At 37.2% G+C, this 23,724-nt stretch overlaps 1 protein-coding gene across 1 annotated transcript in view; it reads left to right on the top strand.

Moving 5' to 3' along the window:
• Positions 1 to 23,724, top strand: part of SLC35D1 (solute carrier family 35 member D1) — a 44,956-nt gene that overhangs the window by 13,602 nt on the left and 7,630 nt on the right. The window contains exons 9-11 of the mRNA XM_019732211.2: positions 10,265 to 10,332; positions 11,724 to 11,802; positions 15,606 to 15,688. Coding sequence (XP_019587770.2) covers positions 10,265 to 10,332; positions 11,724 to 11,802; positions 15,606 to 15,688 — 230 coding nt within the window. The remainder of the gene's footprint in view (positions 1 to 10,264; positions 10,333 to 11,723; positions 11,803 to 15,605; positions 15,689 to 23,724) is intronic.

Genomic DNA, 23,724 nt, shown 5'->3' with positions numbered 1-23,724 from the left:
GAATTATTCTTTCCACACAGAGATGGGTCCCTTCTGCTTTCTGGTCCTTGGTATTCCCATACGTAAAACAAGAAGGTTGGGTCACTTATTTTTTACTTATGAATGACTAGCTCTTTCTCTTGGCCTGTATATTGTTTGACAAAGTAATGTTTTTAACCATTCTCCCCTTTGATGATATGCCTTTTTCAAATAAGAGTAAGTGACCTGTTGGTAAACTGGAGTGTGTAGTTTTGTTGTGATACATAGGTTTTCCATAGGTGGCAGAGCCTAGTGAGCAGAGGTAGTGAGCATATCTGGGTTCTGATTCCTTGTCTGAGCGAGGGCCCAGAGGCAGAGCAGGAGTTGTGGCAAATGGTTACAGTCGGTACTGCAGAGAATAGGGTGGGTAACCCAGGACCGCTGGGTCCATGAACTTGTCTAACTTTCCCAAGCTACGAAGGGAGCCATGCAGATCCTTTGCACCACTGACATTATCTTCTACTTTAGCAACTTTCCTAGCAGTTTACTTTCTCAGATAAGGATTCAGTTTTTTCTACATAGTTTTTTTGGGGGAAATAATTTTCAAACTAGAATTGTATCAACCTTTTTCTTTACCAGGAAGTCCAAAGACCAAGTGGTTTGTTTATTTTTAGACTTTCTACTCAGTAGGGAGGTATCAAAAATACGTAAGAAAATGTCTCAGTCATGATTTGAATTTTATTTCAAATCTCAAGTAAATAGTCAACTCTGCTTAGCAGATTTTCTTGGGGGTGAGAATGGTTGCATCAAAGACTCAAGTGCACATTGAAATTACTCCATGCTTCTCACTGCATTAGGGGTGGTGAATTGATGCTGATATTATACTGTGCTCATTGCAGTATTGCCAAGTAGTCACACCACTTTGTAGCTAAGCCTAGACATAGCTCAGACTGTTCACCAAGACAGTATCCAGACAGCCACAATCGGTCAATGACAGCCGGTACATAAGACAAATCTGATTGTGTTCCTGAACTAGATTTTATTGATTGTGTTATTGATTATGCCGTGTTAGTGCCTAATCTTACTTAGATACTCCCTTTCTCTCTTAATGTCCTTAATCAAAGCAACTAAGGAACACATTTTTTGCATTAAACTTTTTTTCCCCAACTATTTTTACTTAAATAAGTCTTATTCAAACCAAATGCCTAGTGTTAGGAAGCCCATCTAACCCATTTGTCCACTGATTATGCCACATTCTTTTCATGCCTGTGGTGGTATTAGCCTGTGGCATTACATTACACCACCGGCACCTATAGAACCAGAGACTTTATTCAAAACAGAAGGAAAGCCTAAGCAAGCATCTTTGTATGTTCAGTCTGCAAGCACAGCTACCACTCAGCCAAGATTGAAGATTGCAGGCCTGTGACAGCCCATCTAGTTCTGTGTGACACAGAATGACCAAGCACATAGTTTTCTTCACAGTGACTATTAGCTTTCTCTAGAGGCAGAAGTTTTGTTTTGTTTTTAATTGTGTTTTTTTTTTCCTGTTCACTGTGCCTTTTACCTTAGGGAAAAGAAAAATTCATTTGCAAATCTTATGATTGAGCGATAACAGTGGTGGAAGTTTAAGTGAACAATAATCTCTTCAATACAAAATATGTACATTTTATATACATTTAAAGTGTCTGCATTTCATTCTCTCTTTTGGTTCTCACTTTTCTATAATTGAAATACAGGTAGAGGCTTAGAGAGGTTAAAAGTCTATGATGGCGTCACAGACAATTAAGGGAAGAATTAGAATTAGAACTCCCACTTTTTGACTCAGTGATCCAATTAAAAACAACCACGTGGAGCGATCTAGGAGGAAAAATTCAGAACATACTGCCTTGCCTTTGGTTTTCCCCAGTACAGATAGAAAGATGATAGGTTATGGAGCTAAATGGGCACTGACTAGCTGGATAATTGTGTGAAAGTTACTTAACATTTCTGAGCCTGAAACATAATAGGCACTTAATAAGCAATAGCTTTTGGGGGAATATAATCAATAATGTCGTAAAGATTTTGTAGGGTGTCAGATGGGCACTTGTCTTATTAGGGAGACCACTTCGTGGGCCGTGTAGATACCCGACCACTGCACTGCACCCCTGAAGCTGAAGCTGAATAATACTGAATGTCAACTATAATTTAATATATATAGTCACAGGATGTGGAGTTCAGCATAGGGAATAGAGTCAATGGAATTGTAACAACTACATACGATGTCAGAGGGTAGTAGATTAGGGGAGGGGGATTATCACTTTGTGAGTGGTGTAAATGTCTAACTAGTACATTGTTTTATATACCTGAAACTAATAAAACAAATAGCAATAGCTTTCACTTTTTTTTATTTTTTTTTTATGGTAGGGAGAGTGGACTCATTGTACTGTTAGGGTCATATTTATCCTATACTTTCAGATGATTCCTGCTTGTTCTGTTGCAGCCAGAGATCCATTCCTGTGGCAAAGCAGAGGAATGCAACAGGCTGTTTATGCTATAGGCTGGCTTTCTCCAGAGGCAGGCCGAGTACATAGGAAAGAGAATTATTTTTCTGTTTTTCAATTTTATGTAAATAGAATCATGTCCATGAGATTCATTTTAATATTATACAGATATAGTTATTATGGTCCAAAGGGGACTGTGCAGTATATATTTGAGGAATTTTTCTGAATAACATGTAATGCTCAGTGTATAGAATCTTGGGCTTGGAGATACAGACTCAAGTCCATTTTGTATTAGCTGTGTTACCTAAAGTAAGTCACTCATTGTCTTCTGGGGATAACAAGTCTTGGCCTTTCCACCTCACAGGCTTGTCGTGGCAATCAAATGACATGATGTATGCAGAAGCACTTTGTAAATTATAAAGCATTCCACAAACATAAGGCAGTACTTCTTAATTGCCACAGTTTGTTCCTTCATTATTAGCAAACCCAACTAAACCATCTTCAGCTTGGTGCCTTCACCAAGGCCTGTCATGGGCCTGGCACGTGGTTGGGACTTGGTAAATGTCAAATTGTATATTTAGATTAGAGAAGATATTTAGAGCTAGAGGAGGGAAGGAGCTCAGGTGTATGGAGAGGTTTATTTGGGTCTTTGCCAAATAACTGCTTACTTTCCACTCCTAGTTCACTGATAAACAAAAATTATAAGTAATTTTTAAAAGTGTATATGAAATAATTGACATGGTTTGTTGAACTAGACCTCCTTCATGTCAGGCATTGTATCCATGTTGTTTTTAATTCTGATAACCCTGCAACATAAGACTTATTATTCCTCTTTTTATATATGTAGAAACTAATGTTCAGAGAATCATCATGGTCCAACACACCAGCTTATTAATGACTTTGGGGTAAAAGAGTAGCTTATCCAGGGAAGGAAGATAATTTAGAGTTGAGGAAAATTCTTAGGTCTGAGATTTCTTTTATGTGATCCAGCTTGAGTGAAATAATGTCTCTGCTTATCAGGCTGATCTGTCACTCATAGAACTGGAAGAAGCCTTAATATGCATCCATATAACCTCCCTCACAGAAGCTAAGTCTGGCACAATGAAGCAGTGGTGACGTGGCCCAAGATATTGGGCTCCTGAATCCCGGTGCACTGTTTTTTTTAAGTACAGTGGCTTTTCTGGCAGGGCACTGGTAATCCTCCTGAAGATACTTCCAATGTCCACTTGATGGTTTGCTGGGTTATGTCTTGTCTCTTCAAAGGAAAAAAAAATTAAGCTTAGTGCAAAAACTGATGAATTGTATGCTGGTAAAATGATCTTTGACCATTATAAGAGAATTTTAAATTACCGTATTTTGCTATGTATAATGTGTACTTTTTTTGCCCAAATTTGTGAGGGAAAAATAGGGATGCGTATTATACGTGGGTAGTACTAATTCCGTATCAATATAAATGTTTTCAGTTATTTTATTTATGCTCGTGAGTTAAAAGTGTAACTTTCAAAATCAATAATCATATCCCTATGCAAAATAATACCCTGGAATACGATCATCGGTTTTGTTTAACTTACAACAAACTTAGAGCCACGAAGAGTTCTTGGCCTTCAGTGATGCGTAAATAACATAAATTTGTTACCGGTACATAAAATTTTTTGTACCTTGTATCTATTCTTGTGTTTTGTAATTATTTGTTACATAAAATTTCTTGTACCATATATGTTTAAAAATAAATGCTAAAATTCCTTTAAAATTCAAAAAACAAGTACCTAAATATAAACAAATAAAAATTTGAATTAAAACAAAATATTTTTTTCCCTGAAAGTTTGGGCCAAAAATATGGGTGTACATCATACACGGCAAAATATGGCACACAGATTTAATGTGAAATAGGAAATCTATTTAGTAGCAGATAAAAGTAGGTATGTGGGTCTATTAAAGAGAAAAGTTTGACTCATCTGCTGTAGAAAATGATGCTGAGCCACAGATCATGGATGTTTAATCCACCTCAGTTTTGTGCCTAACACTTCCAAGTGCTTGGAGCTGTGCAGAAATGACATATGACATAGTCCCTGCTCTCACAGAATTTATAGTCTGGTGTCCTGAGTCCTAGGTCTGTGCTTTATTGCGCTTTAATGTTTTTCCATCAGAGAAGAGGTTGTTTTTACAGGTATGAAAGACCATAGCATGAGACTGTGTGCATGAATTCTTTTTATTGTAACTGAGATGAAATTCTTAAAAAAGACAAGCTACCAAATTTCACTCAAGAAGAAATACATAGCATGGGTAGCCTTATTCTATTAAATAATTAAATTGCTATTCAAAGAAATTAAAAGCCCTAATTAATAGGGCTGTTTAGTCCTATTTCTATTAAAGAAATTAAATTTGTAGTTAAAAACTTTCCCAAAAAGAAAATTCCAGACCCTGATCACTTCACTGGCGAACTCTACAAGATGTTTAAGGAAGAAATAATGCCAATTCTATATAAATTCTTCCAGGACATAGAAAAGGACAGAACATTTCCCAATTGATTTTTATGAGGCCAGCATACTCTCTACCAATAGCTGACAAAAAAATTACAGGGGGAAAAAATAAACTATAGTCCCCCCCAAAAAATTCCAGCAATATTAAAAAGATACTATGCCATGACTAAGTGGTGTTTATCTCAGGAATTAAGGTTATTTTAATAACAATACTTGAAAATCAGTCAGTGCAATTCACCATATTAACAAGAGTAAAACATAACCGTGTCAATATATGGAGAAAACATATTTGTCAAAACTTGATACCCATTTATATATGAGTTTAAAATTCTCAGCAAACTAGGAAAAAAAGGGAGCTTTCTCAATCTAATAAAGGACGTACACCAAAAAAAAATTTATTGTTAACATAATGTTGGAAGACCGAATATCTCTTCATTAAGATTGAGAATAAGGTGGGGATGTCTGCCCTTATATAGTGCTCTATTCAACATTATACTAGAGGACCTCGTCAGTGCAGTAAGGTAAGAATGAGTTTAAAGTCATAGATTAGAAAGGAAGAAGTAAAAATGTGTTTATAAAAAACATGATCACATATGTAGAAAATCCTAAAGACTCTAGAAAAGAGTAATTAGAACTAATTAGTGTAGGAAAGTTGTAAGACACAGGGTCAGTATATAAAAATCAAATGTACTTCCAGTACACCAGAAATGAACACTTGGAAACTAGGTAAATAATAGCATTTATAATAGCTTCAAAATTATGAAATACTCAGGGAAAAATTCAACAAAATATTTTGATAACCATACACTGAAAACAAACTACAAAATAGTACTGAAAAAACTTTTAAAACGCCTAAATTATTTTTATATTTATGAATTGAATTGAATTTTATGTTTATGAATTGAAAGACTGATATTGTTACTCAATTCATCTCAAATTGATCTATAGATTCAACACAGTCCCAATCCCATAGCAGGATTTTTTGTAGAAATTGATAAGCTGATTTTAAAATTTGTATGGAATTGCAAAGGACTTAGAATAGTCAAGTCAGTTTTGAAAAAGAACAATGTTGGAGGATTTATCCTACTTGATTGCAAGACTTTTTATAAAGCTACATTAATCCAGACAGTGTAGGTATTGGGTTAAGGGTAGATACCGATCAGTGGAACAGAACCGAGAATCAAGAAATAGAAACAGAGCATGTGGTCAATTGTTTTTGTCAAAGGTACCACAGTAAATCAGTGAGGAAAGGATAATCTCTTCAACAAATGGTGCTGGAACAATTTGACATCTATGTACAAAAAAATTTAACCTTGACCCTTACCTCAAGAAATACACAAAAATTAACTTGGAAAGTATTATGAGTTACGTTGTATCTCCTTCCCATTCATATGCTGGAAACCCTACAGCCAGTACCTCGGAACGTTACCGTGTTTGGAAATATGGTCATTGCGGATATAATTAGTTACGATGAAATCATACTGTAGTTGGGTCGACCCCTAATCCAATATCACTGATATCCTTATAAAAAGGAGAAATTTGTACACAGACAGTCACATAGGGAGACTGCCATGTGAACATGAAGTCAGACATTAGGGTGATGCCTCCAGGAGCTAAGGAACACCAGAGATTGCCAGCAACTCACCAGAAGCTAGGGGAGAGGCCTAGAACAGATTCTCTCACAGCTCTCAGAAGGAATCAACCATGCTAACACCTTGATCTGGGACTTCTAGCATCTGTAACTAAGGAATTTCATTTCTGGTGTTTAAGTCACTCAGTTTGCGGTACTTTGTTATAGCATCCCTTGCAGTTAATACAGAAAGGACCATAGACCTTAGCATAGAGCTAAAGCTATTAAAACTAGGAGAAAGTCTTTGTGACTTTGGGTTAGAACCAGGTTTCATAGAAAAGTCATAAAAGGAAGAATTATAAAAGACAAAATTGATAAATTAGACTACAATCAAAATTATTTTTTTTTCAAAAGGCACTGTTGGGAAAATGAAAAGGCAAGCCACAGACTGGGAGAAAATACTTGCATAATCATATGTATTTGATTAAGGACTTGAATCCAGAATATATATATTTTTAAAAATGCTTTTACAACTCAGTAATAAGAAGACAAATAACTTGAATAAAATTTGGAAAAAAATTGGGCAGCATTTCACCAAAGAAGCAATGCTGATGGCAAATAAGCACATTAAAAGATGTTCCACCTCATTGGTCATTAGAGAAATGCAAATTAAAATTAACAGTGAGATACCATTTACTTACTAGAGTTGTCTCAAACACAGAGGGTGCCAAAAAAATGTATACACATTTTAAGAAAGGAAAAAACTGTATTAAAATTGTAATACTCAATATAAACTGATAACAAAAGATGAATACAAGTCACGTGTATACATTTTTTTGGCACCCCCAGTAGTTCCAAGTGTTAGAACGTAGGGCAGTGGGAACTCGCATACAGTGTTGGTGGGAATACAAAGTCCAGCTACTTTGGAAAACAGTTTAAGTTTCTTATAATGCTAAAGATATATTTACTAAAAGAACCAGCCATCCCATTTTCTAGGTATTTACCCAAGATAAATAAAAACATGTCCACAGAGAGACTTGTATTCAAAGGTTCAGTACAGCTTTATTCATAACAAGTAGTTATGGAAACAACCCAGATAAATGTCTATTGACTGGTGATTGTCGTAGAGCCATAAGATGGAATACTAATCAGGAATAAAGATGAGTGAATTACTGATACAACAGCATGAATGAATCTCTCAAGCATTATGCTGTATGAAAGAAGCCAGACGTAAAAGAGTATATAGTATGCAATCCCATGTATGTGAAATTGTTGAATAGCAAAACTTTGGTGACATACAAGTAAAGTAGATATAAGATTGCCAGGGGCTATAAATGAGGGGAGGGGATTGACTGTAAAGGAGCAGGAGGAAATTTTTAGGGTGGTAAATGTTTTTCCCCCAGCTTTAATGAGATATAATTGACATATATTGTGTAAGTTTAAAGTGTACAACATAGATTTGATACACTTATATAGTGCAAAATGATTGCCATGGTAGCGTTAGTTAATACTTCCATCACATCACATAATTGCCATTTCTTTTTTGTGGTATGAACACTCCAGGTCTACTCTCAGGAGCTTTCAAGTATACAGTACAGTATTGTTAACTATAATATTATGCTATACATTAAATCCTCGGAACTTACTTATTTTGTAACTGGAAGTGTGTATGTAGCCTTTGACTAACATCTTCCCATCCCTCAGCCCCTGACAACCACAATTCATTCTACTCTCTGTTTCTCTGAGTTTTACTTTTTTAGATTCCACATATAGGTGAGATCATAAAGTATTTGTCTTTCTCTGTCTGACTTGTGTCACTTTGCATAATGCCTTCAAGGTCCATTCTTGCTATTACAAATTGCTGGAAGAATTTGTAGAAAAAAATCCTTTTTTCTTACGGCTAAATAATATTCCTGGGTGTGTGTGTAACATCTTTATTCATTCTTGGATGGACTCCTAGGATGTTTCCATTATTTTGGCTATTGTAAATAATGCCTTAATGAGCATGGAAGTGCAGTGTCTTTTTGAGATCCTGATTTCATTTCCTTTGGCTATATACCCAAAGTAGAATTCCTGGATCATATAGTAGTTCTATTTTTAATTTTTTGAGGATCCTCCATACTGTTTTTCCATAGCGGCTGTAACAATGTACACCTACCAGCAGTGTATGAGGGTTCCCTTGTACCTTGCCAGTACTTGTTATCTCTTGCCTTTTTGACAATAGTCATTCTAACAGGTGTAAAGTGATATCTTATTGCGCTTTTGATTTGCATTTCCCTGATGATTAGTAATGTTGAGCACCTTTTCATGTACCTGTTGTCCATTTGTATATCTTTAGAAAAATGATCAGTTCCTCTGTCCACTTTTTTAATCAGGTTGTTTGTTTTTTTGATGTTGAGTTATGTGAGTTTCTTACAAATTTTGGATATTAATCCTTTGTCAGATATGTGGTTTGCAAATATTTTTTCCCATTCATTAAGTTGCCTTCTTATTTTGTGTATTGTTTCTTTTACTGTGCAGAAACTATTTAGTTTGATGTATTCCTTCTTATTTATTTTTGCTTTTGTTGTTTGTGTTTTTGGTGTCATATCCAGAAAAAATGTTGTCAAGACCAATGTCATGTTTTCCCTGTTTTCTTCTAGGAGTTTTATGGTTTTAGGCCGAAATTTCTTTATCATGATTATAATGGTGATTACGTGACTATATACATTTGTCAAAACTCATTGAATTATACAATTAAAATTGGTGAACTTTATTTTTGATATATTATACCTCAACAAAGAAATAGCCATGAATAAACAATGTCTACCGCCTGTCAAGTACTAGGAATATGACTAGATAAACATGATGTTGGTCCTCCCCCCAGTAAACTCCCACCCTGTAGACACGGCGTAGAAAGACTTACAGTTCCCAGAGAGAAGAGCCTTGTAGAGAAGTGTATCTGCTGAGGCACAAAGGAAGGAGTTCTTGATCAGGGAAAGCCCCACAAAGGAGCTGCTCGACCTTTAGTTTGATGGGTGAACGCGAGTAAGATAAATGGTGAAGAGAAGGGCATTGCAGGCAAAGGCATGTGAGTATGAAACTGCATGTTATGTTTTGCAAACTGCAAGGAGCCCAGTACTGCCAGAGCCTGGAGTTGTGAGATTCATGTCAAAGTGGCAAGAGTTGAAGCTGGACAAGTTGGCAGAGAGGCAAAAGGTGGAATGTTTCTTGGATTTACTTATCAAACTCATAGTGTAAGAAAAAATACGGACTTGAGAGGGAAACTCTCCTTTTTGGGTAAGAGATGAGATGACCAACATGCTCATTCAGGTCCCCCCATTCCTTTGCTTTGGGCTTAAAAACAAAACAACAACAAAAACCTTGCTTTTACAATCAGCTATTTTAAAAGAGTAGTTCTTCCTAGACAGACCTCAGCTGAATTCGTGTCACTAAGGCGGTACTTGAGATTTCACATGTTACAGTGAGGAAATATGTTTTAATGTTTTAGGAAGCCTTTAATCCTAGTCTCTGGGAGAACTGCTGAGGTTTGCCGGATGTGGCTTGTGCCCTCAAGCAAATACCAGTTTCTTTGTATCAACAGGGAGAAGTACAAAATCTCCCTCACATTACTTTATCGAAAGGAGACAACCTTCTGAAACTGCTTATCGGTTCAACTCCATATATATATATATGAAATTCTTGAACATCTCTATCTCTGAGTGATGCGGGGAAAGGTATGTATGCGTATGTATGAGGGCCTGCTCTAAAATCGAATGCTTTCTCATGTATTACAGGCAATGGATTTTGAAGGCTGGGCTGACACCCTCTTTCTTCTGCAGTTCACCCTCTCTTGTGTGATGGGGTAAGCCTTTGCCGCCATATTAGCGGATAGTTTTCCTAGAGAAATGTGTTCTAGGGTCCTTTTGCCTCATTCCTCAGTATCCTGTTCTGTCTCTTGAGTGTTATCAATTTAAGATAATTAAACCTTCAGATTCAGGTGGTTCGATAGCCCCTGGGAATGTGCCCTCAGGGCAACTAAACTGATACCAAAGTCTTGCTTAGAAGGATGGAGAAAAACGAATATTTATCCATTAACCTAGTATGTGATAAGCGCCATTATATTTCAACATTATTTTTCACCATTATGTTTCATGCATTATTTTATTTTATTTCTACATTGACCAGTTGGCAGATATTGTTGTCCCTTTACCTATGAGATAGCAGGATCAGAACTAAAGTAAATTGTCTAGGTTTGCACAATTGGTAGATGGTAGTAGCAGCCCTTGAATTTGGGGCTGGTTGATTCCCCACTACCAGGTGTCTGTCTTTTAGAAGAGTATATGGAGAAGGCTAGAGGGTACCTGCAAATGTGCCTCTTCTCTGCACCTCCATATTTCCCTAATGCATTTTTTTCCCCAACCAGTCAGTTCAGTTGATATTTATGACAGGATCTTACTCATGCTAGGTACATAGTGAGTGGGTGCTTCAAAATTAAGTTGACATGGCACCTTAGTACTGAGTACTTAGTACTCAGAAGCCTCGTTGTAAATCTGGGAGTTCCACCTGCTGCCACTTAGTTATTAAGTGAGCCTCTTAAAGTAGTTCTAATTTGTTTTTCTTCCATCCTTAAGAATCTCTCTTGCCTTCACCCTGGTCCAGAGGTCATATGGTCCTAATAGGAGGTACACACCTGAACCAGGGTCTGTGAGCACAGAGCTTTTTGTCTGGATTAGGTGAATTAGCAGGAATATGATCCAAACAGAATACTCATGATTATGAATGATTGTTTCAAGGTGTCGGTGAAGGTAACTGGGAAAAACGCCTGGTCAGTAAATGGACATATGTTTCTTTTTAATGATTTTTTGCAAGTCTGAAGCTGCAGTGAAAGCAGCAGTAACGTAGCGAAAACTCAGTGACTATTGTGTTTCCCTGAAAATAAGACCTAGCCAGACCATCAGCGCTAATGCATCTTTTGGAGCAAAAATTAATATAAGACCTGGTTTTATTTTACTATAAGACCGGGTCTTTAATATAATATAAATAATATAAATATAATATAATACCGGGTCTTACATTAATTTTTGCTCCAAAAGACGCATTAGAACTGATGGTCCGGCTAGGTCTTATTTTCAGGGATACAGGGTAGAATGTGCTACAGAATGGCCAAAACTGATTGTTTCTCTTGGCTAGAGATTATTATAAAGTAAGCAACTGAATCTTGCTTACAAGATATCTTTTCCGTCTCCATTCCAGGTTTATCTTAATGTATGCCACGGTACTCTGCACTCAGTATAATTCTGCTCTGACAACTACAATAGTTGGCTGTATTAAGGTGAGCTGAGAAAATACTGTTATCTTTTGGGTACCTGCTTTATTTGAAAATTGTTCCTCTAAAATAAGTCTGGTTATAGCCTTAAGCCCCATAATCCATATTTCCTCACATATTCTTTTGACAAATTGTGATGGTTTCTGAAACAATCTTTAAGAACTCAGGGAGGGCACAATCTACTTTCAGGCAACTTAGTTCCGAGAAGTATGGAAATAGGAGAATATGTCATCTAAGAGTAGAGGAAGAACTAGGCCTGTTTCTGATAGGGCAGATGACTAGCTCAGTAGCCAGAGGCCTGTCCCTTTAACCCCTAATGAGAACTGTTCTCTGCTTCACGGAATTCTGGCTGTTTTGCAGGGGAAGGATGCCTGCCAGAAACTAATCAAGAGAGTTTTCCTATGCCTGAGCCAAACCTTAAATGGCCCACTTTTAAAAGCTGTGTCTGACATTTCCAGTGATGTCATTTCCTCCTGATCCATTTTATTTGAGGGAGGATGGTTTGTCTTCCGCCAGAAGAGCCAAGTTGACTTGAATATTGGACTGAAGTTAGTGGCTTTAAGCCTGAGGCCTCTTTCATCTGACTTTATGATTCTAGTGCTTTGAGATCCAAGAGGCCACAGCATGACTGAATTCCAAATGAATTAGCAAGGTAGGCTGGCTTTCTAACACCCGTAAAACAGAGAGGTAGGTCCTCAATCATTTGGGGAAAAGAGTACAGTTGCCCTTGGAACTTCCTTTCTGATGTCCCATTTGTCACTACCATGTTTCCCCGAAAATAAGACCTAGCCAGACCATCAGCTCTAATGCATCTTTTGGAGCAAAAATTAATATAAGATCCGGTATTACATTATACCCGGTTTTCTATTATATTATGTAAGACCCGGTCTTATATTGTATTATATTATACCCAGTTTTATATTATACCCAGTATATTATTATACCCAGTATATTATATTATGTAAAACCCGGTATTATATTATATTGTATTATTATATTACATTATACCCGGTCTTATATTATGTAATATATATTATATTATGTAAGACCTGGTCTTATATTATATTATTATATTATACCCAATATATTATATAAGACCCAGTCTTATATTATATAATATTATACCCAGTTTGATATTATACCCAGTATATTATATTATACCCAGTATATTTTATTTTGTAAGACCTGGTATTATATTATATTATACCTGGTCTTATAATAAAATAAGACTGGGTCTTATACTAATTTTTGCTCCAAAAGACGCATTGGAGCTGATGGTCCGGCTAGGTCTTATTTTCGGGGAAACACGGTAGTGAGGGAAGGGGTTGCAGAGGTGAAGTTTTTATTGCTCTCCTATGTTTCCCATTGCACCCCCAATGGAGTGGTGTCCACCCGACCTTATTTTAGAAACTAAAACTGCCAGGGTTGCCAAAAAAATATACATATTTTAAGAGATGTTATCTATGTATTACTTTTTGAAGTTGAATTGAATTGCGGTAGCAATGTGTAGTATGATGTTCGCTCAAAAGATGGCGTTAATTAAATCAATGGTAGTGTCATTCATTGTATTACAATTTTAATAGTTTCTTCCTTTCTTAAAATGTGTATACATTTTTTTGGCACCCTCTGTATATTTGGGTTTAAACTTCAGAAGGTCTGTGACTTCGGATCATGGAATTTGAGTGTTTAGTGGGAATAGAATTCTAAATTAAGCTATAACAAGTCAGTTGTGTCAATTCCCTCTCTGAATTGAAAGGCCTGGACTGGCTGAGACTGATTTAGCCTCCCAAAATAGCTCTCAGCTCTGTTTCAGTTTTGTAAAGTAAATGCTTTAAGAGCAAAGGAGATGCTTACCTCTTCAGAGTAAGAACAGCAAGAACGTGAGAGACCAGGCAGTTGGTGCCATTTGGCCAAGAAGGAGGATAGTGCAACAGGAAGGCCTATGTTTCATTTTAGTAACTAAATCTATTTGCTTAGAATTTCTTAGTGTACTTTCTTTATCATCATCAGCATGGGGTACAAATACAGTCCTGTTCTCATTAACGTAAAGTTCAGTGCAAAAGTCTTTTGATATTTCCTCCTCCACATAGAGCCCTATGGACTTAGATCAAAGCGATACGTTTTACTTGTAGAGAGAGGGAAGAAACTGGGTTGTCTGATTAGCTTATAGGTGCTGCTGCTTCTCACTGTCATTGGCATCACTGTTGAGGGTCCTACCTTCTGACAGATGTGGGTACACTGATGCACTTGCTGTTTTGGGGCCTCACAGGCCACAGGGGAGCGTCTTTCCTTAGCCTCCAAGGTATTGTTCCTACAGGGGCTTTAGGCTCCGTCTGTGCTTGAGGATCCTAACCCCACAAACCCTTGGGTCGGCATTCTTTGTGAAATTACTTAGGATAACTGGTTAAAAATGGAAGTTCCTAGGCCCAGCTCAGATATACTGAATCAGAACCTCTAAAGTACAGCCTGGAAATGATCATTGTTAACAAGGTTTCCACGTGATACTCAGGGATAGTCAAGTTTAAGAATAGCAGTCTTAGTTTTGAGCTACCAACAGAGACTCTTCTGTGCTTCCTGGTTGTTTCTACTTTGGGGGCATTGGTGTCTTTTCCTGATAGCAAACCTTGGTTAGAATGCCCTAATGTATACTTACACTTTTGCTAGCTTTTGATGGGTTTTGCTCAATAGGGATTGGGTTCTCTGTCCTTCCTTTCCCCTTCTGAAGTTCCTTGGGCAATTTGTGCGAATTAATCCACCTTCACCCTGGATCTCTGAGGTCCTGCTACACATTTTCCCAGGTTGCTTTCTGTTATGTGGTACTTCATTTTATTTTTTCCCCCTCAAGTAATAAAAAAGATCTGCTCTAAGGTAATTTGCGCTCTCTATCTGTAGACTTAGAAGAGGCTGACATAATTTTGAATGCTCAAAGGGCACTCCATTATAAAAATAATTTTGAAGTTTGTTTTTGAAACACTAGAGCACCTTATTTTCTGCTTCACAGGCCTAATCTAGGAGAGCCCAGGTACTAACAATGTTTGTGGCATTTACCATTTATGGCAGTTGTAAAAGCAGAGAGGAAGGCAATGACTTACGAATGTGAAAGAAGGGAAGTACGGAAGAACTGAATAATAGTTTAAACTTTGAAAAATGTTATGTCACCTTTGTGGTCTGAGAATAATTAAAAGGGAGCCAGATAAGCAGATGTTTACACCTTGGAGTTAAAGGGAGTCAGGAGAGGTGATTTTAGGTATACTTCTTTGAGATGACTTCCCATGTGCTTTTTTTTTTTTAAGATACTAAGGAAGATTCCTCTAAAAACTGTCTTCATGTTGGTAAACTCCCCATTTTTCAAAATAGAGGGAAAGATCCTTGCATATAAGCTGGCTTTCCTTCACTCTCCCCTCACAAGTCTACAATTACCTTAATGGGAGGAAAAAGCATTCTTTTCTAAGATTGCTAATTGTGCCTTCATGTTTCCTACCTGTAGTAACTGCAGTGTTTCTCTATTTAGGTTTCTCATGTCAGCCCATACCATGGGACAGAGGAAGTTTGATATCTTTTTAGTATTTTTCAATAGTGGTGAAAGCATTTAGCTTCTTGAGAGAGAGACTGGGAAGAGGCTAATGTCATTGTTTCCTTATTAGTGTTCTTGCTCATACTGCACTCATTTTAGGATTGGTGGGTCTTTGTTATTGTCTGTTGGTTTTTGTTTCCTAAGGATAGGAATTTGGGTCATAGTGTGAATGGTTATATGGATATTGAAAAAGCTTACTTAAACCTATGTAACAATGTATTGCCTTTTTTTGTAGAATATATTAATAACTTATATTGGAATGGTCTTTGGTGGAGATTATATTTTCACATGGACAAACTTCATTGGCTTAAATATCAGGTAAGTAAACATATTTAAATGTAATGACCAGTGGGATTTGGATACTCAAATTATGTCACAGTAAGGTTGGGCTATTTAATGGCAACTTTGTTCATTTATTAAACATTTATGGAGTGCCTACCATGTACTGTATTTAACAACTTTAGGTAATGCTTTTTTAAAAAAATGGTTCCATATTTTATCTACAATATTTGGGGAATCTTTGCTGGAAGTTCTTTTACTTAGCCTTCAAAGAATAATCCTTTATTTATTATCTTAGATGGCAGTATAGTTCTCAAGAAAATTCAGAGTTAAAGAGTACCAGCTCTGTTAGAAATGCTTTATATGTGTCTGACCTTGGACATATCACTGCATTTCTTTAGACTTTATCTTCATCAATGATGAAAGTGACTTGTACAGAAGATCTTCTTTAGTTCAAGAATTTTGAATATCATGGTTTTAAATATTATTTATATGCTTACAAATTCTCAAATTTATATTTGGGCTAGACCTCTGTCCTGAATTCAGATTTGTATATGTAAGAGACCACTTGACACCCAAATGTCATGTCCAAAACTGATCTCCTTTTATTTCCCCCAAAGTCTGTTCCATCCAAAGCCTCTGCATCTCAATTGATGGAGACTCCAGCCTTTCCATTTAAAAACCTTGCACTCATCCTAGACTCTTTAGTCTTAATATCCAATATCCATGGTGTTAGCAAATTCTGTTGGCTCTACCTTCAGAATAGATCCAGGAAAGGATCCCTTCTCACTGTCTGCATTACTCCCATCTTCATCTAAGCCACCAGCATCTCTTGCCTAGATTACTGCCTTGTCTTCTATACTTGTCCTTGACTTAACTCATTCCCACCTCCACCCCCAAGCAATTCTCAACAGAGTAGGCAGTGTATTCCATGTAGAAGGTAAGTCAGAACACGTCACTCTTCTTTTTACCCTGCACTCCCACCCCATGGCTCTCCAGTTTCAGCTCCTGCTTCTCTTCTCCCTCACTCGACTTCATCCACACAGACCTCCTTGCTGTTCTTTTAGAATACTGGGCGTGTTCTCACTTCAGGGCCTTGGGACAGATGATTTCCTCTACCTGGAACACTGTATTGCCAGATACTTACATGACCGATTCCTTTATGCCTGTATACTTGTGCTCCAGGGTTACTCTCAAGGAAGTCTACCCTGACCACCATATTTAAAATTGCAGCCTGTTCTTCCATTTCTAATACTCCCAAACACTCTTATTTTGCTTTTGTGTTTATCTTTTCCAGAGCACTTTCTAATATACTATATAATTTGCTTATTTATATGTATTGCCTGTTTTCTGTCCCCCCTGCTAGAATGTAACTTCCATGAGGGTAGGGATCGTTGTCTATATTGTTCACTCAAGTTTCCCAAGCTCCTAGAATGAATCCTGGTAGATGCTCAATAAATATTTGCTTGATGAATTCTACATGGATTTGTAAAAGAGCACTTTGGAAGCATAGCTCTGTACTAGAATATGGTAGTGGTATTTTTCTAATTTGCAGCAAACTACATAACCTCTCTGAACTTTTATTTCTTCAAATGTAAATAAATGATAATACCTATTCTACCTTCCTTATGGATCAATGTGAGAATTTAACACTAATATTAATAGGTTAATAATTCATTGTTGCCCCTTCCTTGACATCTATTGTTGTTTGTCTTTTAGAGGAAAAGTTATTTGTTATTTGTGGAGGTAGGAGTTGGTAGGAGGGTGAGTATATGTGTATACGTATACGTTAGAATTGCATATTATAGAAGGAAGATGAGTAGTTGAGTCTCAGACCTTGTTTGGAGTTGCAGGTGTGATGCTTCCCATCTGTAAGACTTTGATTTAGTTGTTTATCTTTTCTGAGCTTCGGTGTTCCTATGTGTTGGAGATGAAAATGCCTATCTCTTTAGAGTTGTTAGAAGGAAATGATTTACTGAGTGTAAAGTACCTAATTGACTGCTTGACATCTATGCTTAGTAAATATCTGTTTCTTTCATAAATATTTATGAGAAAGAGCCAAGATATAAGGAGCAACATGGTGAACCAGTTCTGACTTTGGATGTCGCCTGAGTTTCATTCATTTCTAAAAATCTGGATTAAAGAATCATTATGACACTATATAGACCTGACTCAAAGATGCCTTGATTTTCTTTTTGTCCCCTTCAAATAAATAACCCAATAGCCAAGACGAAGTAAAAGCTTCTGTTTGCATTTTCAAATCTCTGCAGCTCAAATCTCTTATAACATAGTATCTTATAAGAAAGGTTAGGTATCTTTTTTCACTTTGAAAGCTATTTAAAATAATTTTTAAAGTGCCTGAGTATGTTGGAATGTTACAACCTATGTTAACCTAACATGTCTCACACCAACATCTTGAAAATTGTCCCAGTGTAATACTTTTAATAATTCCTAATTGCTTTCACATTTTATTGTAATAAAATTTACATGCCATATCTCTTTAATCCCTGTTTTATTATAAGGCTGTGCTGAATAAGTGATGTATTTAGTCAGCCAGTCAGCATTTAAATTATTTGCAGCTTTGGGATTAGAATCCAGGTGACCTTCTGTTCAAATACTATTTCCATGTGCTTTTCAGCTTTTGTAAAGGAAAATACATATAGTCTGATTTTTTTTCACTTTTTCTCTTTAAAATGAAAATTATGGTTTTATTGTTTACATTTTCTTGACTTATCTTCCACTAGTTAGTAAGCAGACTCATAGGTTGTGCACATTACTTTTTTTTAATGTAAAACCAAACTTAAAGTGGCTATTTACTAGATTTTACTTTGATTAGAAATGGTGTCATTCCATCTTGACTGACTTTTGTTTTTGAAGGAAATCACTAAGTGAACTGTATTCTTAAAGGATTCTATGATTAAACCCAGATATATCTAGCTCCCCTCCATCCTGCCTAGTTTCTTTGCGGTTTTCAGAAAAGTTTAAATAGCCCTCTGTCTGGTATGATTCAAGTGCAAGAAGCAGGAGGTTTGCGTTGGTAGCTTCTCAGTTCCATTCAAATTTGATTCTGTGATATAAGGAGGCTCTTTTTTCAGTAGGGCTCTGTTGAGAGCCTGCTTGTCTCCAACTCCGCTAAATGCCTTTTTCCAGTGGCTATTCTCTGGAGTGCTCATCCAAGCCCCAAAAAGCAACAGAGATGGTGGGGAATATAGTAAAGGGTGGTGACGGAACATGCGTCTGTACTTCTGTTAGTGATGGGCTCTGGCCTATGGCTTTGACCTGAGAAATGTTGCCTTTCCAGATAAAATGATATTACCATCCTCGTAACTGCCCAGGCTGGAATTCTCAGAATCTCCCGAACTCATCCTTATCTTTGATTCTTTTTTATTCTTCCATTTAAAAAAATAATAATATAGTTTTAAGTACTGTACAATTCAGCCCTTTTAATGTACAGTTTTTTGAGTTTTGACAAATGCATACAGCCATACAACTATCACACCACATTCAAGATATAAAAAATTGTTTTACCCCCCCAAAAAATATCTCCCCTATCCCTTTTCATTGAACCTCTTCCCCTATCCTCTGCCCCTAATAAGTATCTGTTTTCTATCCATATAGTACCCAAAATATCATATAATAATACATAGTATTATGTAGCTTTTGGTCTGACTTCCTTCACTTAACATATTACATTTGAGATTCCATGTTGCATTTGAGATTTTATATTGTTGCATGTGTCAGTAATTTGTACCTTTTTATTGCTAAGTATTATTCCATTATGGATATATCACAGTTTGTGTATCCATTCACCAGATGAAAGACATTTGGGTAGTTTCCAGTTTTCAGCTGGATTTTTTTTTTTTTTTTAATTAGCTACTAAAACATTTGCTTAGAAGTTTTTATGTGAATGTAGGTTTTCATTTTACTTGGGCTAAATACCTAGGAGTGGAATTCCTGGGTTGTGTTGTAAGTGTATGTTTATAAGAAATTTCCAAACTGTTTTCAAAAGTGTCTGTACCATTGAGGTTATCCTGAAACTTCTAGGCAGATAAAATGGTTCCCATCCTGGCTAGACTTCGGTGACTAAGGCACTTCTATTTTTAAAGTCTGTGCACAGACCAACACTTACCTGATTATAGAAAGGACATAAATAGGTATCTGTGAAGGCAACAGAAAGTTAATGTTTGTTGAGTACCTAGTAAACGATGGCTGCCTTTATAGTGTAATCTCATTTAATCATCGCCTAGTTCACATGTTAATGAAATTGAGATTCAGAGAGGTGAAATCACTTGCCCAAAGTCACACAGCTACCATAGTAAGAATCAGAGTTGAGATTCTAACCCTAATCTGACTATAAACATATGCTCCCTGATTTAGCCCTGTGAGAGATTAAAATGACCCCTCTTTGTTTTGAATATTTCCAAAGTCTCCTCGCTTACTTCCTGCCTCACCACTGATTTTTCTTTATTCTCCTGTCTCCCTTTGCACGCACGGTAAGAATCAGAATTGTTGACCCTTTCTGTACTTTATTAAAGGATGACTACTTAGTGCATGCAAAGCCATAGACTAATTTTTATCTTTAGGAAATTTATTATCTAGCTGGGAAGATTCATTGATTCAGAAACAAATGCATGGTAGGTACCTGCCAGGTAGCAAACATTGTTTTAGGCAATGGAGACAGAGCTGCTCTCAAAACTGATCAAAAACCCTTGCCCTTTGTGGAGTTTTCTTTCTAGTAGAGGAAACAGAAAATGAGTGAAGAGATCAATGAAGGAATTATTTGCTGGTGATAATGTTAGCTGTGACAAATAGTGCTGGAGAAAACTAAAGCAAGGCAGGGGGCATACAGAGAGTGAGAGCAGGGAGTGAGAGCACTTACTGAGGTTACACGTTGTGTGAAGACCTAAGAACTGGAGGGAGGGAGCCACATTGATTTCTGGAGGGAAGGGCAAGTGAAAAGGTCCTGAACTGGGAGTGTGCCGGGTATTCAACAAACAAGGAGGCCAGTGTGGCCGGAGTGGACTGAGTGAAATGAGATGGGATGGAGGGCACGTTAGGGATTACTTTTAAGAGATATGGAGGATTTTGAATAGAGGAGTGACATGATCTGATTTTGTTGTAACAGGATCACTCTGGCCACTGTGTTGAGATTAGACTGAAGGAGGAGGGGAAGTGTGAAAGCATTATGTTAATAGTAATGGCTTTCATTTATATAAGGATCATGTAGCATTTATAATAACAAGCATTTATGTGGCATTAATAATAGCAATGATGAGGCACTTTTTTATGCATGCTCTCAAAAGAGCTTGCAACAGCTGTTATCAAAGTCACAAAGTAGCTATCCAGACTGGCCCCAGTTATACAGGTTGTGATAGTGTCGGAAGTAAAGGCACACAGAGAGTTGCTTGGGAGGCTTCCTAGAGGAAAGGGCCTTGAGCAGTAAGTAGGATCCGGAGAGGTGGAAAAGAGAACGGTAGGCACTGCGTTCCATTCACTGGGTTCTGCGTGAACAAAACTGTGGAGCTGGAAATGTAGACGTTAGATGGATGAGCAGGAGGTACCCAGTACGATTAGAGTACGAAGGATTTCCCAAGGCTAATACTGGAAAAGCTGACCTGGTGCCCGACTGTGAGGGGTCTCTAATATCTCATAACAGAAGAGAACTGATAACTGAGTAGGAAAACTCTGAGAATTACTAATAAACTACAGAGAGTGGAGGTGAGGTCAGGCTTACAATGCAGATAAGGCCCAGTTGGAAAGGCCTTACTACACTTAGGACCCCTGGATTTTCTGGGTGAATGGGTGTACGGCCGTGAAGATGAGGGGAAGCAGCAGCTGCCCAAACCCTTTTCTTCTGCTTGCTTTTTGGCAGTGTTAGCCCTGGTGTGCCTTGGTGTTTTGACTTTTATCCCTATTGGATATATACTGTATTCTAATTAACCTTTTGATTGTCTACTGTATTCCAGTTAACCTGTTATGTAATTTAAGTGTATATAGTGTAATTAAGTATATATACTGTAATTTAGTTACAATATATAATTTATCATAATTATATAATATTTTGCTATATAAATAAATTATATAATTTAATTCTCACTTCAGTGCTGTAAGAGTGGTATTCTAATCACTATTGACAAATGAGGGAACTAAAGCTTTGACAGGTTAAGTAAATTGTCCCACATCACAGAGCTTTGTAAATGTCAGAGTCCTCAGTTACATGCTTTTTACTCGTCCCTGTGTCACCTCTGTGTTTCTCTGTATTCAGATTAGAAAGCTCTGGGTGGTGATAAATACAGAGGCAACACAGCCCTGCTTTATTTGGCTGGTGAGAAAGATGAGAAAAGGCTGCTTAGGAGTTAAGAATGAGTGTCCCTGGTCACTGTTGGAAGAATGTACCCAGAAGCCCGTCTTCAATTATGTGGCAAGAAATGTGTGTATTAGGAAATAGCAGAAGCCAAACTGTCTTGCTTCATAGGTTTTGGAGTGGACTGACATATTTTACATATGGCATAGAGAAGGTAGGGTCTAGTCTAAGAGGCAGAGCTACCTGGCTAGATACAGGAACAAACATGTCAGCTACCAGGAGAGATAGAGACAGCCTGGACCTTGGGACTCTTGCTTCCTGGCCACGAAGTTGCTCTATCGAAGGCATTTTTAGTATGTGTGTGTAGAATGGCCGTCTCATTGTGTGCAGCTGGTAAATCATGTGCATGGTTGTAGGCCGAGGAGGTAGGTTGTGTTTGCACAGCTTTGGGAGGTCAGAAGTGGATCACAGCAGAGGAAGCAGCACTGCTTAGTACTTTCCCCTCAGTCTCGCAGTATTCTAGCTAGGCCCGTCTGCAGGGCACTGGAGGTTTGTCTTTCTCGTCTGTGTATCTCCTGGCTGTGTCTGCCACAGCAGGTCTCAGTGAATTAATAGTTGGTAGTACTGGGATCTGAATATTAGGCAGATGGAGAATTGCTTGATATTTTAAGAAATGAATATTTAAGATGGTCGAATATATAAATACCAATTCCAGAGTACCAGACATCATCAACTTTAGTGTGAACGTGTATGGAGCCCGTAGATTAATGAGAAGTTCATTTTTTTGAAGTAATAGCAAGTTCTTAATCATTTGGTAGTGATATATAAAAATTCAGATACAGGTTCTCCCCTCAAATAAAAAAAGAAGAAAAGAAAAAACTCTGGGTTCTTTCTTTCTTTTTTCCATCCTGTTCTCAGTTTCCCTGCATTCCCAAAACTGCTAGGAAGCAATTGAATAGCACAGGTTTGAACTGTGCGGGTCCACTTACGTGTTAGGTGGGTGCAAAAGTAATTGTGATTTAAAAGGTAAAATAATTGCAAAAACCACAATTACTTTTGCACCAACCTAATACAATACTGTAAAAGTATTTTTTCTTATAATTTTTTAAATAACATTTTCTTTTCTCGACGTTAGTTTATTGTAAGAATATAATATATAATACATATACAAAATATGTGTTACTCGACTGTGTTATCAGTGGGACTTCCAGTCAGTACTTGGCTACTAGTAGACATGTTTTGAGGGAATCAAAAGTTAATGTATGGATTTTCAACTGCTTGAGGGGTCGGTGCCCCTAACCCCTGCCAACTGTATATTCCTTTCCAAAGCATGAACTCCTCACTGCTTGGCACATGGTACCCTTGTCGATGAATATTCAGTTCTCTTCAGGTGATTCAGGGATGACCATCAAGTCAGGAATAAAGATGAGATGAAAGACTTTTTTATGTTGGAACTTGTGAGAATCTGAAAGTCTGTGCTCTTTATTCTCCAGAGTCTAGAACAGTAGTCTCTGTGTTTTGGTTTTGCTCTGGTTATGTGGCAACAGTGTGTCCTCTTGCATCAGGTTAAATCTTATTATACTACCCTGCCTTTTGTTAACAGTACATCTCGCCTCTAGCTGGTAAGTATCAGAGCTGACAGAGAAGCAGGGAGAAGGGAGTAAGTATTTCCTGATTGCTTAATACGTGCCAGGAGTAGGGCCAGCTTCTTCCTTAATCCTCAAGCCTAGATGGATAGTATTATTCTTATTTTATTTATACAGAAGTAGTA

The sequence above is a fragment of the Rhinolophus sinicus genome, linkage group LG06 (assembly GCF_036562045.2).
Source record: "Rhinolophus sinicus isolate RSC01 linkage group LG06, ASM3656204v1, whole genome shotgun sequence".
In the NCBI taxonomy this organism is placed as follows: Eukaryota; Metazoa; Chordata; class Mammalia; order Chiroptera; family Rhinolophidae; genus Rhinolophus; species Rhinolophus sinicus.
Note: the sequence above shows the minus strand (reverse complement) of the source record. Positions and strands in the feature narration are given on the sequence as shown.